The sequence below is a fragment of the Gymnodraco acuticeps genome, unplaced genomic scaffold (genome assembly GCF_902827175.1).
Source record: "Gymnodraco acuticeps unplaced genomic scaffold, fGymAcu1.1, whole genome shotgun sequence".
Classification (NCBI taxonomy): domain Eukaryota; kingdom Metazoa; phylum Chordata; class Actinopteri; order Perciformes; family Bathydraconidae; genus Gymnodraco; species Gymnodraco acuticeps.
Window position 1 is genome coordinate 629,534 of NW_022992275.1, and position 23,115 is coordinate 652,648.

The window sequence follows — 23,115 nt, forward strand, 5'->3', positions numbered from 1 at the left end:
ATTTTAAAGTTAGTTTGGCCATTAAAATGCGTTTTGATGTCATTTGATGCGAGAAATATCATATGAGTTGTTATTTCAGATTATGTGTGCAGTGGATGTACATGATCTTTAGTTTGCTAGTTATTACGAAGATTACTTCAGGAAATTGCGTCCATAGAACGTTTTCATTGTTACCAAGGTGGTTGCTAGGGACGCTGCTATCGATATTATTTCTGTTATGTTGTGTAACTGTTTAATGGTGTTATCTTTATTGTTACCTACCCCCTTCCCCGTCAATGTATAGTGTTGGTCCACAGCGCAAACGTATTAGTTTAACAACATCCGCATTTAAATATATGTTATTTTCCCCTGTGCAATTCCAGTCTCACATCTCACAGCACATCGTCATTAACAAATACTGGAAACAGACCGAAAACATTTAAAAAAAAAATAAAAAAATACTTTATTCCGAGTGTGCTTGCTTTTCTCTTTGAAAGTCATCACATAACGGCATTGTAATACACGGTTCGGCTGCATTAAATATTACACATCTGCCGTAGTTCTGTATTTATAGAGCCCTGATGAGAAGACTTCTAGACAAAAAACGTGACGTGGATCATAAATATATCAGCCATTAAACAACATCTTACATTTCTTTTCACACAATACGTCTCCTTGCAGTATCAACACTAATTCGGCTGACTTTTACATTTGATCCAATTGGTAGATATAGGCTGTATTTACACTAGGGTGACCAAACGTCCTCTTTTGCCCGGACATGTCCTCTTTTCACGCCCTGTCCGGGTCGTCCGGGGGGGGGGGGGGGTTTATAAATTCATGAAAATGTCCGGGTTTCGCGGACCGTTTGCATGTACTTAAATTGACTGGCGCATTGCACAGAATACTACGGTACTCTGTTGCGTGTGTGACGTAATCCCTGAGTCTGAAGCTTTGTGGGCGGCTCTACAACTACGCTGACACACAAACAGAGGAAGGGGACAGAGCGGACCGCAGCTCACATTCACAATGCCAAAGCGCAAATGTACTTTTACAGATGAATTGCAGAAGAAATTACAAATGTACCGACCCGGTCGGAACAAATGGGAGGCGGAGTCAGGGGCGGATCTACCGGGGTGGCAACTGCCACCCTAAACAATAGCCTTGCCACCCCAGTTGGCATCTTTGTTTTGAAAGAAAAGTTGTGGCTCATCGGACATTTATGAGAGAAAGTCTCTAATGTCCGAGTGCAAGTGAATGCAGCACAATATGCACATCATGTAACCCCTCCCCCGGTCCTGGCGCGAGAGTGGAAATATGATTGGTGGCGAATTCACTTGAACGGGGGACGGCGCAAAACGAGAAGCCTTTCGGACCCAAGCACTAAAGGAATGAGGTAGTTGCGGTCTACAATGACAGAGAAGAGAATGTCAAGTTTGGCTGTACTCAGCATTGAATCAAAACGCACTACAGCTGTTGATCTTAATAAGTTTGTGAGGCGTTTTGCTGAACAAAATAGTAATCGCCGCATTCAGCTGTAATAGACATGCCAACTTGATGCTCTGCTCACGGATGACTCGATGAGAATTCTTTCACACACACATACAGGTTTTGGGCCGAGGGCGACACCGTACTTCCGGTATCAACCATTTCACACGAGGTGCATACAGAATATCATAGTCGATTGCCTTAATCAATATAGTCAACTCTAAAATACCACATATATGCATTGGCATGATAATATTATTGTGACAAGTGGGGTATTCACCTGGTGTTTCCAGAAGATAGACGTAGATGCTGCCAAAATCGACCGAAGGCCACTTTTGAGGGTCGTAATTCCATACATTGTACATCCAACAACCCACACAGCTCTAGTTTACGCTGGTAACGACCTAGAGCACACCCCTCAAGTCCAGAGATGTAATCCGAAGACATGCAGCGATTTCTTCGGTCGTTAATTCAGAAAAAAAACCTAGTGCGCTCTACCTGGCTACATTAGCTAGCTGTTTATATTAGTATCTCCAGGATTTTTGCACCTCCAGAAAAATGGCGTCTTTATAAAAAAATATATGGCGCGCGTTGCATTGTGGGTAGCTGTGACGTCACTGTGTGTGAAAGAATAACAAACTGTTAAGATGATGACCTTGTATGTGTGTATATATTTTTTTCTTTGAGGGGGTCTGCCCCCAAAAAACAGTTTTAATTCCTGAGAAAGTAAAATAAGACGGTGTGTAAAACTACACTGCCCAGCCAACAGAAAGTAACCACTTTGATTTAACTAGGCCAGTAGGTAAGGACCTTCCATTGGATAATAACTGCAGCGATGTATATGTTTTAGCTGAATACACGTTTTTTAACCCTAACTGATGCAGTTAGTCACTTCTTTAATGTTTGTTCTTTCTGATGTAAAGTCAAGGTTGTAACTGTATATCAATAATGATATAATTACTTGTTTTTCAAATTTGAAGGAGGGTGAGCAAGCATCTTGATGAACATTCATCATTAACTCCTCCAAAAAATATAGTTTATTCAATAATAAATGAATATGTGAATCATAACAGTTCTTCACTATATCTGTAAAGCGTCTTTGAGCACCTGTAAAAACGCTAACAAATTAAATCTATTATTATTATTATTATTATTTATTAACAGTGATTGACAGCTGATAGGAATAATATGATTGTTAATAGTATCATATTCATCCAGACAAACATCGATGAGACAGTTAATTAATGTACTTATTGCAGCAGTCTGCATATATTTGGTACCCCTGCTGGTCTAAGAGTGAAACAAACTCATTCAGTTAAAATTAATTAAATAACGTTTGCCACCTTGTAAGGCTTTACTGATGTGCCACAATAATATCACCTATGTGATTGAGTTAAAATATTAATATTGTGGCTTTCCAAGTTAACATTGATTGTAGGGGTGTAACGGTTCACAAACATTTCGGTTCGGTACGTACCTCAGTTTTTAGGTCACGGTTCGGTTCGGTACAGCAGAAAAAATTATCACAAAACATTAAATATTTTTTTTAAATTATTATTAAACTGTGACTAATGTATTCAAATAAATACAAAATATAGTAAAATAAACATTAAGGTGCAGCATTTCGATGAACTGAAATAATCTGTATTTGAACTGTACTAGTACCTAAGCAGCCAGCTTGACATTAGGACTTGCTTGTCATTGTATTTTCATGTTGTTTAAAGAAAGATGAACTTGTCCACATTGCTTGCTGAAAGGGCAGATCTGCTGGCACTAACAATGTCTCCTGCTGTGGAGAACACCCTCTCGCTCGGGACAGAGGTAGCAGATACAGCCAGGTAGCGCTTTGCTAACATGGCAACATAAGGATATTTGGCGTTTTAATAGCTTTGGCTCGGTCTGAACTTTCTGCGAGTGGTGGAGGCTTAAATGCTAGTGGGAGTTGGGTTTGCACTTCAGTCTTTTTTCTTTTGGTACCGGTGATATTCACATTCGGGTGATGCCTTTTCAAATGAGTGTGATGTATTGCCAGCCGCGTAACCAATGTTAGTTGAACAATGCCGACAAACAGCTTTGGTTCGGTCCACCTGTCTTTGTCCTTCATCCTTGTACGTAACTGCGAAATCAAAATGTTCCCAAACCGGAGACTTCAATGATGCTGGAGGATTTTCAGCTCAACTTTATCTGCGTTCGCCATTTCGACAGTTCCTCAAATTACTGACTACATTTGAACGCATCCCTGTGACCAGCTCTCATAGTATGCCTCTCGTCCAATGAAATGACTTGGTCTCTCTATGATATAGATTACTTCCAGAAAGTTGTTCATGTTCTCAATTTTTTACGTTTAACGCTATATTCGTTCGGTACACACGTGTACCGAACCGAAGGGCCCGTACCGAATAATTTCAGTACGGGTACGTGTACCGTTACACCCCTAATTGATTGATATGATTGCGATTTAAATCAGCATATACTTCTGTCAGGGGATGCCACCCCTCAAAATCTCCTGCCACCCTCTTGCCACCCCATGAATATTTGTCTAGATCCGCCCCTGGGCGGAGTGCACCGTGTGCAAAGCTTGCACATACGTGTGTGTCCAATAAAGGTGCAGGCGATCTTAAAGCGCACATGGACACAGACAAACATAGGAAAGCTGTGCAAGGTGAGAGTTTGTCGGCAAAGTTGACAGACTTCTTTGTTAGACCAGGCAAAACAGAGGATGCTGTAAATGCAACGGAGGGTGCGTTTGCATTTCACACTGTGAAACATCACAACAGCTACAGATCTATGGATTGCACAAGTGCCTTGCTAAAAAAAGCATTTCCAGACTCTGACACTGCCAAAAAATTCAGTAGTGCGCGCACTAAAACCGAAGCCATTGTCAATGGTGTTATAATAGCGCCCCACTCGATTGATGTCGCACATGAAGCACTCAAAGAAATCCAGTACTGTGGTGTTTCTACAGACGGGAGTAACCACGGAGCAGTGAAAATATTCCCAATCATAATCCAGTACTTTGACTGGAAGAGGGGTGGCATGCAAACAAAATTAATCGAGGTTAAAGACACACCAAATGAGACAGCAGAAACCATTGCACAATATCTCATTGAAACATTGGCAAAAAACAATTTGTCTGAAAAATGCATTGCATTTACTGGCGACAATTGCAACACAAATTTTGGAGGAATCCGACGTGATGAAGGGGGAAAGAATGTGTTTGCAAATTTGAAGAGGTTGCTGCAGATGAACACTCTGATCAGTGTGGGTTGCCCAGCACACATATTGAATAATTGTGTTCATCATGGGGCAGACACAATAGATATTGACCTTGAGAATATCATGTTCAAAATCTACCAGTACTTCCACATTTACACTGTGCGCACTGAGAGCCTGAAGGAGTACTGTGATTTTGTTGACAATGAATACAGAAGGATGCTTTCTCACAGCAAGACAAGGTGGCTGTCATTGTTCCCAGGCATTGAGAGGATGATACAGATGTTTCCAGCCTTAAAGGCATTATTTCTGTCTCAGCAAAAACCACCCATAGTGATCAAGAAGTTTTTTGAAAACGAATTCAGTGAGATCTACCTCTGGCACATGCACTCACTCATGTCTGCGTTCCACACCCACATTCAAGACATGGAAAAGGAGAAGAACTCCATTATGGAGGTAAAGAAAATAATGAACAGCATCCACACCATTCTTCTTGAACGCAAGAACAACAACTTCATGTCCCTTAAAGTTAAGGGACTACTGGCACAAAAGCGTAGTGATGGACTTGGTAAGGAATATGACCAGTTCTGTGCTGATGTGAAAGGCCTGTACAGTACATGTCTGGAGTATCTGGAGAAGTGGATGACTCCCATGGAAGAGTTCTCCACATTCACGTGGATGGATCTGAGTGAGCCACCAGAGTGGAATGATGTGGAGGTAATTGATGATGTCAAGTGTTTTGACCAGGTCACCAATCTGAAGAGATTCACAGAAAGGTGCAACCGTGATGAGGAGTTCAGTGGCCTGCAGGTGCACCAGAAGTGGACCAAATATTTTGAGAAGGCCAAAAGCATTGCATGTTACTCAGAACTACTGAAGATTGCACAGTTTGTCTTTGCACTTTCCTCTCACAATGCAAATGTTGAGAGGGTTTTCTCACTGATGCAGAGCCAGTGGACCAAGGAGAGGAACCAGCTGTCTGTTGAGTCAATGAAGGGGATTCTATTTGTGCAATACAATTTGAAAGACATGTCTTTCAAAGACTTTCACGCTTATTTGTTGAGCAACCGAAAACTGCTGGGAAAGATCAGCTCCACAGCTAAATATCGATGTGCAGACAAGGAGGATGAAGAAGAAAAGCAGGATGAAGAAGATTGAAGTATGCAGCTATGCAGAGAGAGAAAGCTATAGCTGTGGGAGAGAAACTTTAAACTTTTAATTTTAAATTGGGACCCTATAACTGTTTGAAGCTAGAAATATGTGAAAAGTTGTCGTTTCACTGTGGTTGTTTACAATGACAGGGCCTGGAATTGTGTTTACAAATATTTAAAGTAGGCTTATATTTGGTTCATGGTGCCTCAAAATGTGTTTGGTTTGATTTAGGTAATCAAATGTTATGTTATGTTATGTTCACTAATGGCAATTATGCAAATGTGAAATCCAAAACTGCATAGTGCACTTTTAAAATAATTAGATTAGTATCTTTGTGAGGTTACTGTTTTATTGGTTACATTGACAAGATACAAAGAGATTATTTGTTAAAGCTGGATTTTCTATTTTCTACTATTTCATATATTTTGTTATTTATTTTTGTCCAGTAAGACTTGAAAAGAGAGCTATTATTTTGTTACAGGTTGATGTTTAAGTTATTCTTGTGCATTTGAGATTTGTCAGAGATAATTCTAGGCATAATAAAGCATGTTGATTGTTGAGTAACCTTGGTTTGGTGTGTCTTTGGTTATAGAGAGATATTATTGTGTTATATACAGTAAAATAATATAAATAATAATTGTATATCCATACAGAGGAGGCATACTTTAAAACAATAAGGCATCTTGGAGTAAACGTTGAGTATCATTAAGTATCTCGAGGCTGGGGCAGCATGTCCACTTTTTTGGAAATCAAAATATGGTCACCCTAATTTACACCATAAAGGTGCACAGCTGATATAAAGGGACACCTAGTGGTTAAAGCATGTTATTGAATTTCATTATTTTTATTATTAGATATTAATAGGATCCCTATAAAGTATAATCATTACTCGTTATTCTCTACTAATAGTTAATTAAAGACTGTATATAATGACTATTTTGCACAACCCTTTCAAGATTTCAAGATTTTCTAAGGTTTATTGACATATCATATAGGCCTACACAACTATGGTGTAGTTATGCATTGAATGAAAAACTTGGGTCGCAGGTTCCTCAATAGTGCATTACAAGACAGCTATCAATATTTGTGCATACCTCCAGCAATGTTAACTATGTTGAAGCACTTATTTTAACTGATATTATACATAATGTATTATACTCTTATAAGATGTATGTAGATATTTCATCTCCGGCCTTGTCAGGTATTGAACAATCAATAAATAAAGAACACAGAATTCTTAAATATAAAACACAGAATTTGTGTGATTATACTAAATGATTTACAAATAAACACCACTGCATATTTACAACCGTTACACATGCTGATGTAACGCAAATGTTCCAACTTGGGATCAATAAAGTATATCTTATCTTAAGCTGATCGATGGCTACTGCCATATTTGCAAAATTTGCCTCTGAACCTTGACAAGTGCATGTTTCAGGCTTATCAATTAATGTAATGTAATGTAATGTAATGTTATCAATTAACAACAGGGGTCACAAACATAAGACCAGCTGTTAAATAAAGCTCTTCTGTGGGTAATGTCCGCAGTAATGACTCTTACATGTCTAATATGTGTAATGTGTAATTGTAAAGCGCTTTGAGCACCTGTAAAAGCGCTCTAATAAAAAATGTAATGCATTATTATTATTATTATTCTGACCTTAGCTGGCATGTGTATATATATTAATGCTGCCCATTATGGGCACAAGCAATTTTCACCCATTTATTAATTATATGTTTTTAAAAAAAAATGTAAACTTCTTATTATGGGAAATACGAAAACGTCTTTTAAAACTACAACTCCCAGAAGAGACGTGCCATAGATAGAGAACATGTTGCGAAACACAATAGCCAGCATGTGTAGTTCTGGGGACGGGTGGGGGAGGGGGGGGACGCGGTGGACCCGTTCAAATCCAGTTTTGGACAGTCTGACGTGGTTCCATCCCATTTCAAGTGCTGTTCGAGGCTCGGGCGTAACCCTCGGAGCACACTCTCCAATCACAGAGCTTGAGGACTATCATGGGGTTTGTCAAACAGAGCACATGGTGTAGTCCAAACGATAGCTGGGGATTCTGGGTAGTGTAGTGTCTTCTGCCATCCTTTACTCCGAAAAAATATTTGTTTCTCCGAATCGAAGGGGAAAAATACAAAAGCATTGCACACAATTTAAACCAATCAATGTTGTGTAATTAACAAGGATAATCTGGTGTTTTTTAGTCGATGAGTAGTGCAGATATCACTGTAAAATCAATCGACAGTAAGGGGAATACTTACTTCCGGGTGTACAATTCTCCGTTATCCAATGAGAATGGACGCTCACATTGCCTTTAAGGGCAGCCGACACAAACGAATGCCGTGCTTATGAGCGTCAAATCCCGCCGCAGATGGGAATACATTGAAATCAGTTGAAAGCTATTTGCATCCCTTTATGAAGCTGAAGGAGCCTAGGAGCGTCACAACTGCACGCCACGGACACTGACCAAATGTCGCTCCTGGACGATTATGGAGTGAGAGTGTGTTGCCTAAAGAGCATTTCTTGTGCTGGCAGACACATAGAAACAAATTGGCGGGGTGCACTTCGCACGCACACAAAAAATCCACGCTCTCCACGCTCACATTATGCTGGGCCCACGTTCCTTAGCACCGCTGCTATGACTCCATCCTAGGGGAAACACTGTAAACAACAGTGCCATCCCCCGCCAACAAACAATATTGGCGGGGGATGTCTGCCAGCACCTGGTCCATAAGCCTCTCAAACGTGGCAGGGGCATTACAGAGGCCGAATGGGAGAACTTTAAACTGCCATAAACCCCTGTTGGTGATGAAGGCTGTTTTCTGTCTGGCCTCAGGGGCAAGGGGGACCTGCCAATATCCGCTGCGCAGGTCCAGGGAGGAGAACCAGGAAGACCCTGCCACTGTATCGAGTGCCTCATCGATGCGAGGAAGGGGGTACAGGTCCTTCTTGGTCACTTTATTGAGCGGTCTGAAGTCTACGCAGAACCGAAAGTCCTCCTTCTTTTTCTTGGGAACCATGACTACTGGAGCGGCCCAGGGGCTGTTGGAGGGTTCGATGAGTCCAGCCCATTGCATCTCCCGCAGTGCTTTATCTGCTGCAGCTGGTCTGGCCAGAGGGAGGCGTTGTGGTCTTATTCTAATGGGCTGTGCATCTCCAGTGTCGATGTTGTGTTCGATGAGATCTGTCCGGCCAACATCGGCCTCAGACAGTGAAAAACAGTCTTTGAATTCCAGCAAGAGCTGCAGCAGTAGGTTCTGCTCATTGGGAGTTACGGGCCGTCCACACAACGGCGTGCGTTGAAAGCTTCACCATTCCCTTTGAATGGGGTGACGTCACTTTTTGCCGAACTACATTGCGGGAAGCTTTGCTAGCGTGGCTCGCTGCAAAAGTTGAGCAATGTTCAACTTTTGAAGCCTCGGCAGAAGCGTCAGCCAATCAAATCATATGCCAGTACAAGCTCTAGCCAATCAAACCGCTGCTTGTGTGTCAGGGGCGGGAGATTCATGTGATTGGTTGTTGGTCGAGTTTCAGACACGTCCGCCGGCAAGTTTCAACGCACGCCGCTGTGTGGACGGGCCGTTAGTCCATCAGAGTTTCTCTGCCAGACGTCTGTCACTGCCAAAACTCTCTCATCTGCGACAGGTTCTGCAGCAATGACTGGGTGAAGGCAAGGGTCCAGGGTCGGCAGGGTGGGGGTTTGTGCAGGTGCCGTCATCTGGGGGTCGCAACAAGCAACGGCGTCGGTCACTGTCTCGGTTGTCTGTGTTATAATGGTGTGGGTCACACGACAGCCTGTCTGGGGTAGCCGCCTACACATCTGAACGACCTGTCCATCTGGAAAAGTGAGTGTACCCCTTTGTATCAATGACACAGTCTAATGTCCCAAGAACATCCAGCCCCAGGATGCAATCTTCCAGGTTTGCGACCCACACTGGGCAGCGAACAGACTTCTTTCCCACCCCCATTGTCACAATTGTCTCTCCCACCATCGGAGATCGTTCCCCGGTAACTGTCTGTAATTTCACTATGGTGGGGCAAATAGTTGTTTTATTTCTCACCGTTTCAGGCTTCACCAGGGCTGCTGAAGAACCTGTGTCGACCAGCGCAAAACAGCCCCCGCAATAGTCACTGGGGCATACCAGCAGTCCTCAACCCAGGTTCGGCCCAGCCTGATGATTCGCTCAGGCTGGCCGCCAGCCTCTTCTGTTGGTTGTAACACTTCTGCTTGGTTAATGCGCTGCAACGTTTCCTCATTTGAAGAGGGACGGGACACATCATCGGGGGTCCGCATTGTCCCGGTCATGCAGACCCGGCACCGTTTCCCTGGTTAGCTGTGCTGCGAGGGCAATCTCGAACCAGATGGCCAGGCTGTCCACACCCCCAGCAGATCCTCTGGCGGGGTCTCGGAGACTGCTCCTCTCTCAGCGTGGTGGCACGCACAAGCTGTGTAAATGTTTCCACCCAGGCCGGATCTGCTGTATTCAGCTCAATACCACATGCGGCGCTCACCTTCGGTGTGTGGTCATCAGCACTCCATGAAGCAGTACATAGCATCTCTCTCTCTGTGGCTAGCTCCAAAGCCTCCTGTAGAGACTTGGGGTGGGCGAGCAAAGTCTGTGTACGCAGGTCGGCTGGTAGTAGGCCCTGGAGGAAGTTGTCCCGGGCTAACTCACTCTGGATAACAGGAGGCATGTGAGCATAGGTGCGGTGAACATACTTGCCAACCCTCCCGATTTTCGCGGGAGACTCCCGTTTTCATAGCCCTCTCCCGGTTTCCTCCCGGGGTCATATTTCTCCCGCATTTCTGACAAAATCAGATTTACTCAGGACTGTTTCCACTCTGACTTTAATACAGCTACACCATTGTTTGGTTTCCATGGTAGCGCGTCTCTTTAGTCACAGAAAACAGAACAAGAATCGACAACTCTACCCTCTGCTCACTCCTTTCCTGTAAAATACAGGTCCAGCCCAACCCCCCCCCGCGGTGGTTTTGAAATGCTCCCGATTTCTGAGGTCTCAAGGTTGGCAAGTATGGCGGTGAACCAGCCCCTCAATGTCGCTGGCGAGCTCCCTCAGCAGCTCCCCAGCCGACGCTTGCGGCTACACAGTTCAGAGCGGAGCAGGCTAGCTGCAGAGCATAGTCCAAAGCTCCTCTTTAAAGCTCCCACAAAAGCATCATATTCACTCCTATCATCAGGGTTAAGTAGCAGCAGGCTGGTTAAAGCATCCCCAGTAAGGCACATTGCGAGCTGGAGGGCCTTTTCTTCAGCAGACCACCTGCCAGCCTTGGCTAGCAATTGAAATTGTGCCTGGAATGCTTCCCAGTTAGCTTTGCCATCATACCTGGGGGTTTTCATATATGAGGGGAGGGCTTCTCTGTGCTGCTCAGTGTGTTGACTCGTGCCTGCCCTCTTTGTCTCTGTTTTCCCGCGTGTGGCGTCTCTATCGGGGGAGTAGCCGGAGCGGTCGAAGCCAGCCTCAGCGAGAGGGGTCTGCCTGCAGGCCTGCACTCTCAGGACAGTTCCGGTGTAGGCTGCACTCTCAGGACACCTGCACCGTCAGTACAGGAAGTGACGATTCTGACGAACACGTTTTTTCCCCGCCCCCCGAAAGATTCGTTTGATGGAAGTTTTCAAATCACAATGCCGCCCACCGTGCACTTTGGGTCGGCCTTGGTCAAGCCCTTTTGACTCCCCCCATCCTGGTTCTCGTAAAAGTTGACTTAGCCATTTTTCGCTCAAATGATACCATGGAGGAATGTAACGGGAGTTGACAGGGGACTCTGCCCGCCTTACGAGTGCCTATTTTCGGACACTTTTTTTTCACTTTTCCCCCTATTTTCGCTGTTTTTTGTTTTTTTTTGGCTATTTCACCCGGTTTCTACCGGGGACACTGCCCGGTCTCGGGTGTCCCCCCCAAGCAGCAACCTCTGGGGAACAGCCGGGACGCCAATACGGAAGTGCCACACACTGCAGTTCATACATGGGCCGCTAGGGACTGGCTGCAGAAAGGAGCAATTTACATAGACCCCCATGTTAAAATGCCCAACTTTACAGCAGAAAAAAACATGTTTCTACCCCTGGATGCAATAAATATTATTATCGATATAGTTAGATTCCACCTTCATGATTATGAATCTGTGAGTGAATTGTTTTCTAACACGACCCTTTTATTTATATTAGGTCTTAAAGTTTTTGCATAAATTAGGGCGTGGTCACTTTGATGGACACGTACACTGTCAGCTAACAGCAACTTGTCCACTCTGCTAGGCTACAACCATAGAGGCTACAAAGTTAGTTAGTCATAGTACTGTACTTGACCCTTTAGCTTTAGCCATGTTCGTGGTGATTGTGCCTTTTCGGGAATATTGTTACAAATACCAGACAATTCAAATGTCGTGCTGTGCGCTTGAATGTACTAACAGAACTTCCAAGAAGTCTAAAATGATAATATTATACATGTTAACCCCGTTCGCAGGTGTTTGTGTGCTTGGTAGCTTAGCTTGTTACTTATTAGCCAGCTAAGGACGTAACCCTTTATGCATTTTAGTTTATGATTCAGCCTTGGAACTTTTATAGTCTATGGCTATGACGCCCATAATGCTAAACGGGAGCAAATGTTAATAGGGGACCCAATTATCCCAGTGGTGGCCGCCGGAGCTAACGGAGCCGCAGGGGGCTAGCTCCAGCCGGCGCCCCGGAGCTAGCCCACTGCGGCTCCATTAGGTCCGGGCGGTGGAGTCCGTCTTTTCTCAACGTGTGAATGACAAGCATTAAGAATAACAAAATATAGCTAATTCTCTTGCAGATTGTCTCATTTGATTATGAATGTAACGTTTATATAGGGGAACTACACTGTTAGCAGTAACTTGGTATGCATGTATGTCATGTTAGCTTAGCTTCTTAGCCTGAGCTAGCTCTGTTTACTTCCAGTTCGGAGGCAGCAGGTCCCGTCTCGGCTCCGCCTCTTTGCCCTTATTTGGAGCAGGCGGGATTAGACTCTGACGTCACAGTCGAGCCGTTAGTGGCCGACTCCGCCTACTAAGGGCTTCACGGCAACTGCAGAATCCCATGGGTGACGTCACGGACAGTACGTCCATTTATATATACAGTCTCTATGGTGTCCCCCCATGGCCTGTGTCCAGCCACCCCCCTCTCATCCATATATTAACGGATTTTGACCATTTTTGTTGCATTTTTCTCCTCTCACTGATCGAATGGCAAACGCGACCCACTGTCGGAGGGAGTTTATTATTCAGATCACAGGTTACTGTTGGCCGTAACCACGCCAAAACAATCCACTAACCCTGTCCTATTCTTACTCTCCGTCAGGTCTCCCGCTAGCTCTCCCTAGCTTCCGAATCCCGCGTCTCACTCCCAGGAACCTCCCTCTTCCAGCCCCAACCAACCAGACAACACTCTCCCACCCAAACCCACAGCTACAGGTCACAAGAACCGTCCATCAAAACATTGGCACGTTCACTGACACTCTGTAAAATGCAAACAAACTGAATAACAAACACATCAAACATCAACATTATAACCAGTCCGTTACAATATCATTAAAAAAGCAATACAATACTATTCCATAAAATAGTCATACACTGAACAAAAATATAAATGCAACACTTTTGTTTTTGCTCCCATTTTTCATGAGATGAACTCAAAGATCTAAAACATTTTCTATATACACAAAATAACCATTTATCTCAAATATTGTTCACAAATCTGAACAAATCTGTGATAGTGAGCACTTCTCCTTTGCCGAGATAATCCATCCCACCTCACAGGTGTGGCATATCAAGATGCTGATTAGACAGCATGATTATTGCACAGGTGTGCCTTAGGCTGGCCACAATAAAAGGCCACTCTGAAATGTTCAGTTTTATCACACAGCACAATGCCACAGATGTCGCAAGTTTTGAGGGAGCGTGCAATTGGCATGCTGACAGCAGGAATGTCCACCAGAGCTGTTGCCCGTGAATTGAATGTTAATTTCTCTACCATAAGCCGTCTCCAAAGGCGTTTCAGAGAATTTGGCAGTACATCCAACCGGCCTCACACCAGCCCAGGACCTCCACATCCAGCATGTTCACCTCCAAGATCCTCTGAGACCAGCCACTCGGACAGCTGCTGCAACAATCGGTTTGCATAACCAAAGAATCTCTGCACAAACTGTCAGAAACCGTCTCAGGGAAGCTCATCTGCATGCTCGTCATCCTCATCGGGGTCTCGACCTGACTCCGGTTCGTCGTCGTAACCGACTTGAGTGGGCAAATGCTCACATTCGATGGCGTCTGGCACGTTGGAGAGGTGTTCTCTTCACGGATGAATCCCGGTTTTCACTGTTCAGGGCAGATGGCAGACAGCGTGTGTGGCGTAGTGTGGGTGAGCGGTTTTCTGATGTCAATGTTGTGAATCGAGTGGCCCATGGTGGTGGTGGGGTTATGGTATGGGCAGGCGTATGTTATGGACGACGAACACAGGTGCATTTTATTGATGGCATTGTGAATGCACAGAGATACCGTGACGAGAGCCTGAGGCCCATTGTGCCATTCATCCACGACCATCACCTCATGTTGCAGCATGATAATGCACGGCCCCATGTTGCAAGGATCTGTACACAATTCCTGGAGGCTGAAAACATCCCAGTTCTTGCATGGCCAGCATACTCACCGGACATGTCACTCATTGAGCATGTTTGGGATGCTCTGGATCGGCGTATACGACAGCGTGTTCCAGTTCCTGCCAATATCCAGCAACTTTGCACAGCCATTGAAGAGGAGTGGACCAACATTCCACAGGCCACAATCAACAACCTGATCAACTCTATGCGAAGGAGATGTGTTGCACTGCGTGAGGCAAATGGTGGTCACACCAGATACTGACTGGTTTTCGGACCCCCCCAATAAAGCAAAACTTCACGTTTCAGAGTGGCCTTTTATTGTGGCCAGCCTAAGGCATACCTGTGCAATAATCATGCTGTCTAATCAGCATCTTGATATGCCACACCTGTGAGGTGGGATGGATTATCTCGTCAAAGGAGAAGTGCTCACCATCACAGATTTTTTCAGATTTGTGAACAATATTTGAGATAAATGGTTATTTTGTGTATATAGAAAATGTTTTAGATCTTTGAGTTCATCTCATGAAAAATGAGTGTTGCATTTATATTTTTGTTTGTTCAGTGTAGTATAGTTTGTCATAAAATGTTATTAAACTAGTCATATTATAGTATTCTATGAAAAAACTCATGAGTTTAAAAAACGACATACATCTATGTCGATTTGTCTGATAATTTGTAGTATATTATCTGAAGTATATCAAGTGTAGTTTAAGAAGTATATTACAACATGCAAAAAGGTGAGTAAACTTGAGATGCTTGTGATGAATCATGGTGAACAAGAATCCTCCATCTATTTATCAAAAAAGGTGCATTTCCCCATAGGCGGCCGCGCGTGAGGCTCAGGTTTGGGAAGGCTAAATAACTTTTTTTTACCTGACGCTGCCCGCCCCCGGCGTCTATAGAGATCAACTCAATGAAAGCACCGCCTGCTGACCAATTAGAGCTCAGTGTGCGGAGTTTAAATCTATCAAGTCATATTACAGGATAAAGGAAATACAGTTTAAACTGCCGTTGCAGAGAAGACGCCGACGTGTCGCACTTATCATTCATATCACACTGATATCAGATCATCGATCATATAATATCACAATATTTCCTTATCAGTCAGCTTCTCGAGCCGTATCTGGCTGTGCAACACTTACATTGTCACATAGCCTATACTGTATGCAGAAGTATTATTTTAAGCAACACATTAAGTTGACGAAACACTCAACTCAAATGTAATTAAAGTCAGATCCACGTGTCTTAGATGGGGCAGTATCATAAAACTGTTGTACGCTTTCAAACACTCGGTAGTTTATTTATTTTTTAACCGCAGTTGTTATATATTCACCTCGCAGGTGGCTATGTGGTTTCCTGGATTATATGTTTAAGTCATAGATGTTTAAAGTTCATATTTGTCTAATATTAGTTTACTTTTCATTAATGAAGGGACTTATTCCGGTGTGAACGCGATCTGTACTTAGTTCATGAGAACTAAAGAGTTCTCATGAACTAAGTTCTCATGAACCTTTGTGGGAAAAGTACTGTGGTGTGAATGCGCCTAATGTGCCTTATGACGCTGCCAGTACACTTGTCCCAGAGCCCTAGAGCAGGGGTGGGGAACCTTTTTCCTCTCAAGGGCCATTTCAATTTTTTCAACATCCTCCGAGGGCCGTACAAATTATTGACCTCTGCTTAAAAATCACAGCCCATTCATTTGGCCTTTCTTTCATGCTGTGCAAAGAAAAAGCAACCTCTTAATCCAGATATCTTGCCATGACTCGCGCATGCATGCACGTGCACGGTGTGGCATGACCACCAAACAGAAAGATATGGATACAAGATGTGTGCAAATTTATTTAGTTTCCTATCCATGTGGACATTATTTAAGTGGGGGGGACCTAACCTCCTCTAGGGGGGTCCGGGTCCCCCGGGAAGATTTTTTTTTAAATATTGAAGTTAAAAGCATCAATCTGGTGCACTTTGAGAGCAAAATGAAGAGATCTATGGAAACATCTCTCAACACCCAGATGAAACAGAACTGTAAGCAGATTAACTTTTTCTTTATGGATATTTTACAAATCACTCTCCTTTCAAACTGTATTATTGTTTATTAATAACAACTTTTGTTTACTGTCATATAGTATTTTATACCTGTTTACTTTATTCTCTTATTTTTTTATAACTATAATGATCATATAGTGATCATTAGTAGTATCATAGTATCTCTGTACTCCCAAAGCGAGAGCTGTATCCGGGTCCTCGGCAGTAAGTCGGACCCATTTCCGGTGAGGGTTGGCGTCCGCCAGGGCTGCGCTTTGTCACCAATCCTGTTTGTAATATACATGGATCGGATTTCGAGGCGTAGTCATGGGGGAGGGGGTCTGCAGTTCGGTGGACTAAGGATTGCACCACTGCTTTTTGCAGATGATGTGGTTCTAATGGCTTCATCGGTCTGCGACCTTCAGCACTCACTGGATCGGTTCGCAACCGAGTGTGAAGCGGCTGGGATGAGGATCAGCACCTCCAAATCTGAGGCCATGGTTCTCAGCAGGAAACCGATGGACTGTCCACTTCAAGTAGGGAATGAGTCCTTACCCCAAGTGAAGGAGTTCAAGTATCTCGGGGTCTTGTTCTCGAGTGAGGGAACAATGGAGCGTGAGATGGGCCGGAGAATCGGAGCAGCGGGAGCGGTACTGCAGTCGCTTTACCGCACCGTTGTGACGAAAAGGGAGCTGAGCCAGAAGGCAAAGCTCTCTGTCTACCGGGCCATTTTCGTTCCTACCCTCACCTATGGTCATGAAGGATGGGTCATGACCGAAAGAACGAGATCGCGGATACAAGCGGCCTGAGATGGGTTTTCTCCGCAGGGTGGCTGGTGTCTCCCTTAGGGATAAGGTGAGAAGTTCGGTCATCAGGGAGGGACTCGGAGTTGAGCCGCTCCTCCTTCGCGTCGAAAGGAGCCAGTTGAGGTGGTTCGGGCACCTAGTTAGGATGCCACCTGGGCGCCTCCCTAGGGAGGTGTTCCAGGCACGTCCAGCTGGGAAGAGACCAAGGGGTAGACCTAGGACCAGGTGGAGGGATTATATCTCTTCGCTGGCCTGGGAGCGCCTTGGGATCCCCCAGTCAGAGCTGGTTGATGTCGCCAGGGAAAATAAAGTTTGGGGCTCTCTGCTGGAACTGCTACCCCCGCGACCCGACCACGGATAAGCGGAAGAAGATGGATGGATGGATGGATGATCATATAAAGATGTGCCTCTACCTCACTGGTTGGAGAAAAAGCTTCTTATATGTGTTAGCATAGCTAGCTAACCAGATGCTAATAACAACACAGTTATTGACTGTATGATCAGTATGACAGATGAGCAGATGCCACTGGGCTTTCAGCTAAAGACACAGCCACGCAAAAACTGCAGCATGTGTACGGATTTATGGGTAGGCCTACTGCAATTTTGTGAAGTCCCGGAGCGGCGTTCCGGTGCTCTCCGTCAGAACTGCACCCCTGTCAGACGAGACATATACCACGTGATGACACGTTGGGCTCATGTTGTGTTCAAGGACCATGACCGTTGCCAGGAAAAACAGGTACTCGTTTATTTAATTATTTTGCGGTCTAGATTTCTTAAATGTTTTGCGTGTGTTTATAAATTACCTCGAGGGCCATACCAAATGGTCTCGCGGGCCGTATACGGCCCGGGGGCCGGAGGTTCCCCACCCCTGCCCTAGAGAGATACTAGGGCTCTGACTTGTCCTTGTTTGTGATTGGTCGAATGTAGCTAACCCCGCCCCTTTCACGTGAACGCGCTCTCAGCTGGAGAGAGAAACCCTGGCTTGATTTATCGAGTTGATAACCAGCGTCGTAGGACCGCTCGTTTGTTAGGGTTAGTTAAGATAACTCAAACATATCCAGGGTCTGTTGAACTGGCTTCGTAGTACAGTTTACTGGTGGCTGCATAGCAGCACTAATGTCAAAGACACAAACATTATATTTTTATTTTACCAGGATGCAGTGACACAAATATTTGGGAAGGCTTAGCCTTCCCGAGCCTACAGTACCCGCCGCCCCTGCATTTCCCCATTATATATTGTAAAAACGAGTGCTCTTGGTTGTATGAGTCTTCAGATTTTTGTTTTCATTTAATACAATATATATCTTATTAATTTAACCTCTATTTCCACAGTGCAGGTCCCTTTACCTACTCAATCAACACCTTACTTTATTTGAATCAAGAATCGAGAGAATGTGGCAAGCTTGCAAATTTTATTTTTCACGTGTAAATGTCTGTTACTGATTGTATTTTCTCATTGTTTTGTTAATGGAGAAAAAACAGAAAAAAGCATTCACAAAGTAAGAAAACATTTATAGATACATACGCACATACAATATATTGATGTGATAAAACACAGTATCACATGTAGATGAACTCTCACGTTAAAGCAAATTACAGCAAACTCAGTATCAAAGAGGTCAAGAAGTATCTGATTTCCTACTTTCTCGATCACACCTGAAAGCAACACGACGATTTCTCCTTTAAATTTGAAAGATTTAAAGACTCAAAAATCCCTTTACACACTTATATAATATATAATATATCTTTTAGCTCGCCTTCTGCCGTTTTGACCAAAAAAACTGATCATTTCTTTGACATTTCCTGCAGGACACCTTTGACAGAAACGTCTGCTGTGAGCTCCAGGTGTGTAAAACAAACATGCATGTCAGAGAGGAAAGTGTGTGTGATGAAACTGTACACTGACAGAATACATTTACAGTTCACAACGTGACTTTTACCACTGTGTTGCAGGCACAATGTAAAAACAGAGTTGATTTTAAGAAACTGAGGCGCCAAACTGCTTGTCTGGTTTGACAAAAAAAAAAAGATACAAATTGAAAGAAAAGCCCTTCAGAGATCAACGATGGATTTCCACTTAAAATGAAGATAAAAACTGGAATGTTTTCTGTCATTGGCTTTTCAGTCCCTCTCCATCTTTCAGATTCTTATTTTGGTTTTTCAGCAGCGCCAACATGAACATTATGCTGACAGCAGTGGTAAAAACAAGCTGTATAAGCAGAGTGTGTGTGACCAGGTGTGTGTCAGGCTGAAAAAGTGTTGTACCTCAAATATTCACACACAGTCGATCCCACACATTACCCAGGACCCGATACTGTAAAACCTCCACGCAAACTTTTATTATTGCTGATCCTTCATGGCACAAACAATAGAAACAATACGTCATGTTATTCATACTATTATGTTCTGTTTGCCATGCAAGCTCACTACAGTACTGCTTCTAGATTAGCTTATTTTACACAGAGCGACAAAAATAAATGAGGAACTGGAGCATGTTCAGGTCGATCAGCCACACAGTGCCAGACTAACTTCTACAGCTGCTTTACAGATTGTGAGTAGATACAAAAGGGTTATTATTGTCATTATCACACAAAATTATGGTTATGATAGTAATAGCAATATTTATAATAATACAAAAACACATTCTCAGGGCATCACAAGTATAATGAACCAAAGGGGGCCAAACATAATGTTTGAAATAATTTAAATATTTCTGACATTCATTCCTTCGGGTGTTTTTTTTATATATGTACAGTTTATATTTGTATAGAAGTAGTGCTTCATTTTTAGAAATAACAAATGAAAAAACACAAAGGGCTGCATTCTGTGAATGCTGTGCAAATAACATCTTTTTACATCGACCCTACCAACCTTAACGTCCTGACAAACCTCCCTCTCCACAAGCACTCACAAAAACTCCTGTCTCATTCAAAACTGTGATTTCTAACCATCACATCTGCCGTCCACTGGCAGAGAAAAGACTGCAGTCAACTTTGATTCAGGCAGGTAAAAGTACATAGCAGAAAAGCATTAATGTGTCTTATTGTCCTTAAACGTCTCACACATAACAAGCCAAAGAGGTTCTGATAATAGAACTCCACTTGCAGAAACACACGCTAAAGCCAAACAATCAGCGATAGTTGGAAATGTCTCTGCCCCATATTTCAAATCACACTGTGACATCATGGCATCTGTCTGATAGGAGACAGAAACTCCTCCTCCCCCTCCTCTTCACCTGCCCTCATTTCACCCGCCAGCAGGCAATGAAACGTCACAGAGAAACCCCTTCCCTTCCTCAGCAGTGAGGACATCATGCTAACATGCTAACAGGCCCTCCGCACTGACTCACAGGTCGTGAAAAAATATCACACACAGTTTCTGCGTCTAAAATCAGTGCTGGCAGAGTTGGCACCTCAGAGATAAAATACAGCTTCACACTGTGACCCCAGAGATAAATCACTGACGGTCAGCTGCACGGCAACTGCTGACTGACATCCAGGAAACTCCGGCCCACTTCCTGTAGCCAACATGCTTTTGGTTTCAAAGAAACTGCAGCAGCGTGGACCAGATACTGGCTCCTCTCCTCATCACTTATTACCCATAATCCCTCAGGACCTCCATGCAGCAGACTGAACAAGTGAAGAGAGAAAATGTAAAAACAAAGAAAATGCAGAATATTCCAAATTATTTCTGTAACATCTACATCCTGAAAAACATCTGACTGTTTCCTGTGAGCATCTTTAGACCAATGTTGCCTTTAGGTGCCGTCAGAAATAACAAAATCACAAGCGCAAACTTGTTTGAGTTTAAGACGATTTAAAAGCAGAGTTTTCTCCCCAAGAGGCTCATGGGAAATGAAGTTGTGTACATCTTACTGACAAATATTGCCAAAATAAAACAAAAAGCCAAAACATAGAAATCAAGGAAAAGGAAATTCTGTCTTTCACGATCAGCTCCAAGGTCACACTAAGAGTTAGTACAAATCTTTTTTTTCCTTGGAATACAACACACATATTTTCATTTAAGAAAAGACGTGGACAGCAGTATCTCAAACATGTATGTATACCCCTTTTTCTTTTAACAATACACGCAAAAATGTGTGATTTTAAACATGTGAATCGTTTCTAAAATCCGTCAGAAGGTGTGAAGCATCGAGGACGTAATTTAACCGACGATAAAATAACGTATGGCCTCGCGCCGAGGAGGCCGCTGATTGTGACCCTTTGACGAGAGGCGAAAGACTTTCCCACAGAGCGATGTCCCAAAGAAACAATGAGTGTTTTGTGTGAAGAGCGTCTAAAATGCCAGTCCACAAGCTGTCCCATAAGATCCCTCAGCAAGAGGAAAAGAATAAGGTGAAGAACAAAAAGAAAGGTCCTGAAATTAAAACGTCAAAATTGTTTTTCTCTCCGAATATCAGTGACCGTGTTTCCTTGTTTCAGATGAAATGCAGTCCGGCGAGGCGTTCAGGTGTGGCTGACGAAGTGATTTTAAGTTGTCTGGTGCTGCATGCATGTCATAGGAATAAAATGTCATCTTTTAAATGTGGTTCATTAAAGTCAAAGAACCCCAATATGTACACATTGCTGAAAATATCAGCAGTCACATATATAAATAATGAAATATTTATCAAACTAATATAATCATTTAAGTCATCAAAATGCTTAAAATTAGATTTTTTTAACGCACTTTTCAGCAAAATAGTTCCTCTGCTAAACTGTCAGGAACTGAAGCAGCTAAAATTACATTCATGATTACTTTTGCTTGACAAACTGGGCTGATAAAGTATTAAAAACTATTTGATATTTTTACATCACGAGACACACAGTCGTCGTGTCTAAATGACCGCACAGCTGCTGTCTTTATATTCGACCGGTCAGTGTTAGGTAAGTCGTTTCTACCATGGGAAACTCGGATACCTTTCTCTACTGGATGCTGCTAGTCCCTCAAAAGCTCAAAAGCTTCCTGAGGTTAAATCATGGCAAACTGTCACTTTAGTCACTTTGAATAAATTCCCTCCATGACATAAATGCAGCACACTGAGTGGAGGTGTGTGTGTGCCTCTTCCTGCGATGCGTTTGAGTACCCCCCCCCCTCCCCCGATGGGATGACGTCCCTGCAGATGAGTGCAGTGACAGCTGGTGTGGAGGAGGCGGGGCTAGATGGATTTGGAGGAGTCTTGTTTGCTGATGAGGACCTCCAGGAGGCGGAGCTTGGCCTTGATCCTCTTGTACTCCCTGTACTCCTCCAGGTGCGGCACCCGGTCCTCCTTCTGCACGTTCCTGCAAGGGGGAGAGGGGGGAGAGAGAGGGGGGAGTTACAGCCAGACACCAGCAGATAAGTTGTGTCTGCTCCAAGGCCGTTTCACTGAGCGTTAATCAGCGCTCCCCAGACAGCATCACACTGAGGGCAGACTCCATGATCGCTGATAGTGTGTTTAATAGCAGAAGACATCCTGCTATAAGGAGGCCTTTCAGGGACACATGATGTCAGCCCTGTCTCGATGTACGACAAACTCCATGATGCTGTGAACCACAGTAGACGTCAGAAATGTGTGGTTCCCTCCTGCCTAATCACATTTCAAATGATATAGGTTACGCCTTTGAAGCCTAAACTTTACTATCAACTGAGAGAAATGAATAGACCAGCAAAAGGCTGTCAGTGAAGGAAGCGCAGAACTCAAATGTTATTATTTGATTGCCAAGGTCATGAGTGAAGTTCTTAACTTCAGCACAGCACTGTCTGATGTTTTCATTTTCTCCAGAGACACGGAATGATCTCGTCTGACGTGTCTGTATACTGACTCACTTT

General features: G+C 43.6%; 1 protein-coding gene across 6 annotated transcripts in view; it reads right to left on the minus strand.

Annotated features, from left to right (window-relative positions):
* Nucleotides 1-18,701: 18,701 nt before the first annotated feature.
* The window catches only part of fam13b (family with sequence similarity 13 member B), an 82,684-nt gene continuing 78,270 nt past the window's right edge, over nucleotides 18,702-23,115 (minus strand). For all 6 annotated transcript variants that reach the window (XM_034207315.1, XM_034207316.1, XM_034207310.1 and 3 more), the window contains one exon: nucleotides 18,702-22,586. In XM_034207315.1, the coding sequence (XP_034063206.1) occupies nucleotides 22,463-22,586 (124 nt within the window). In that variant the 3' untranslated portion in view covers nucleotides 18,702-22,462. The remainder of the gene's footprint in view (nucleotides 22,587-23,115) is intronic.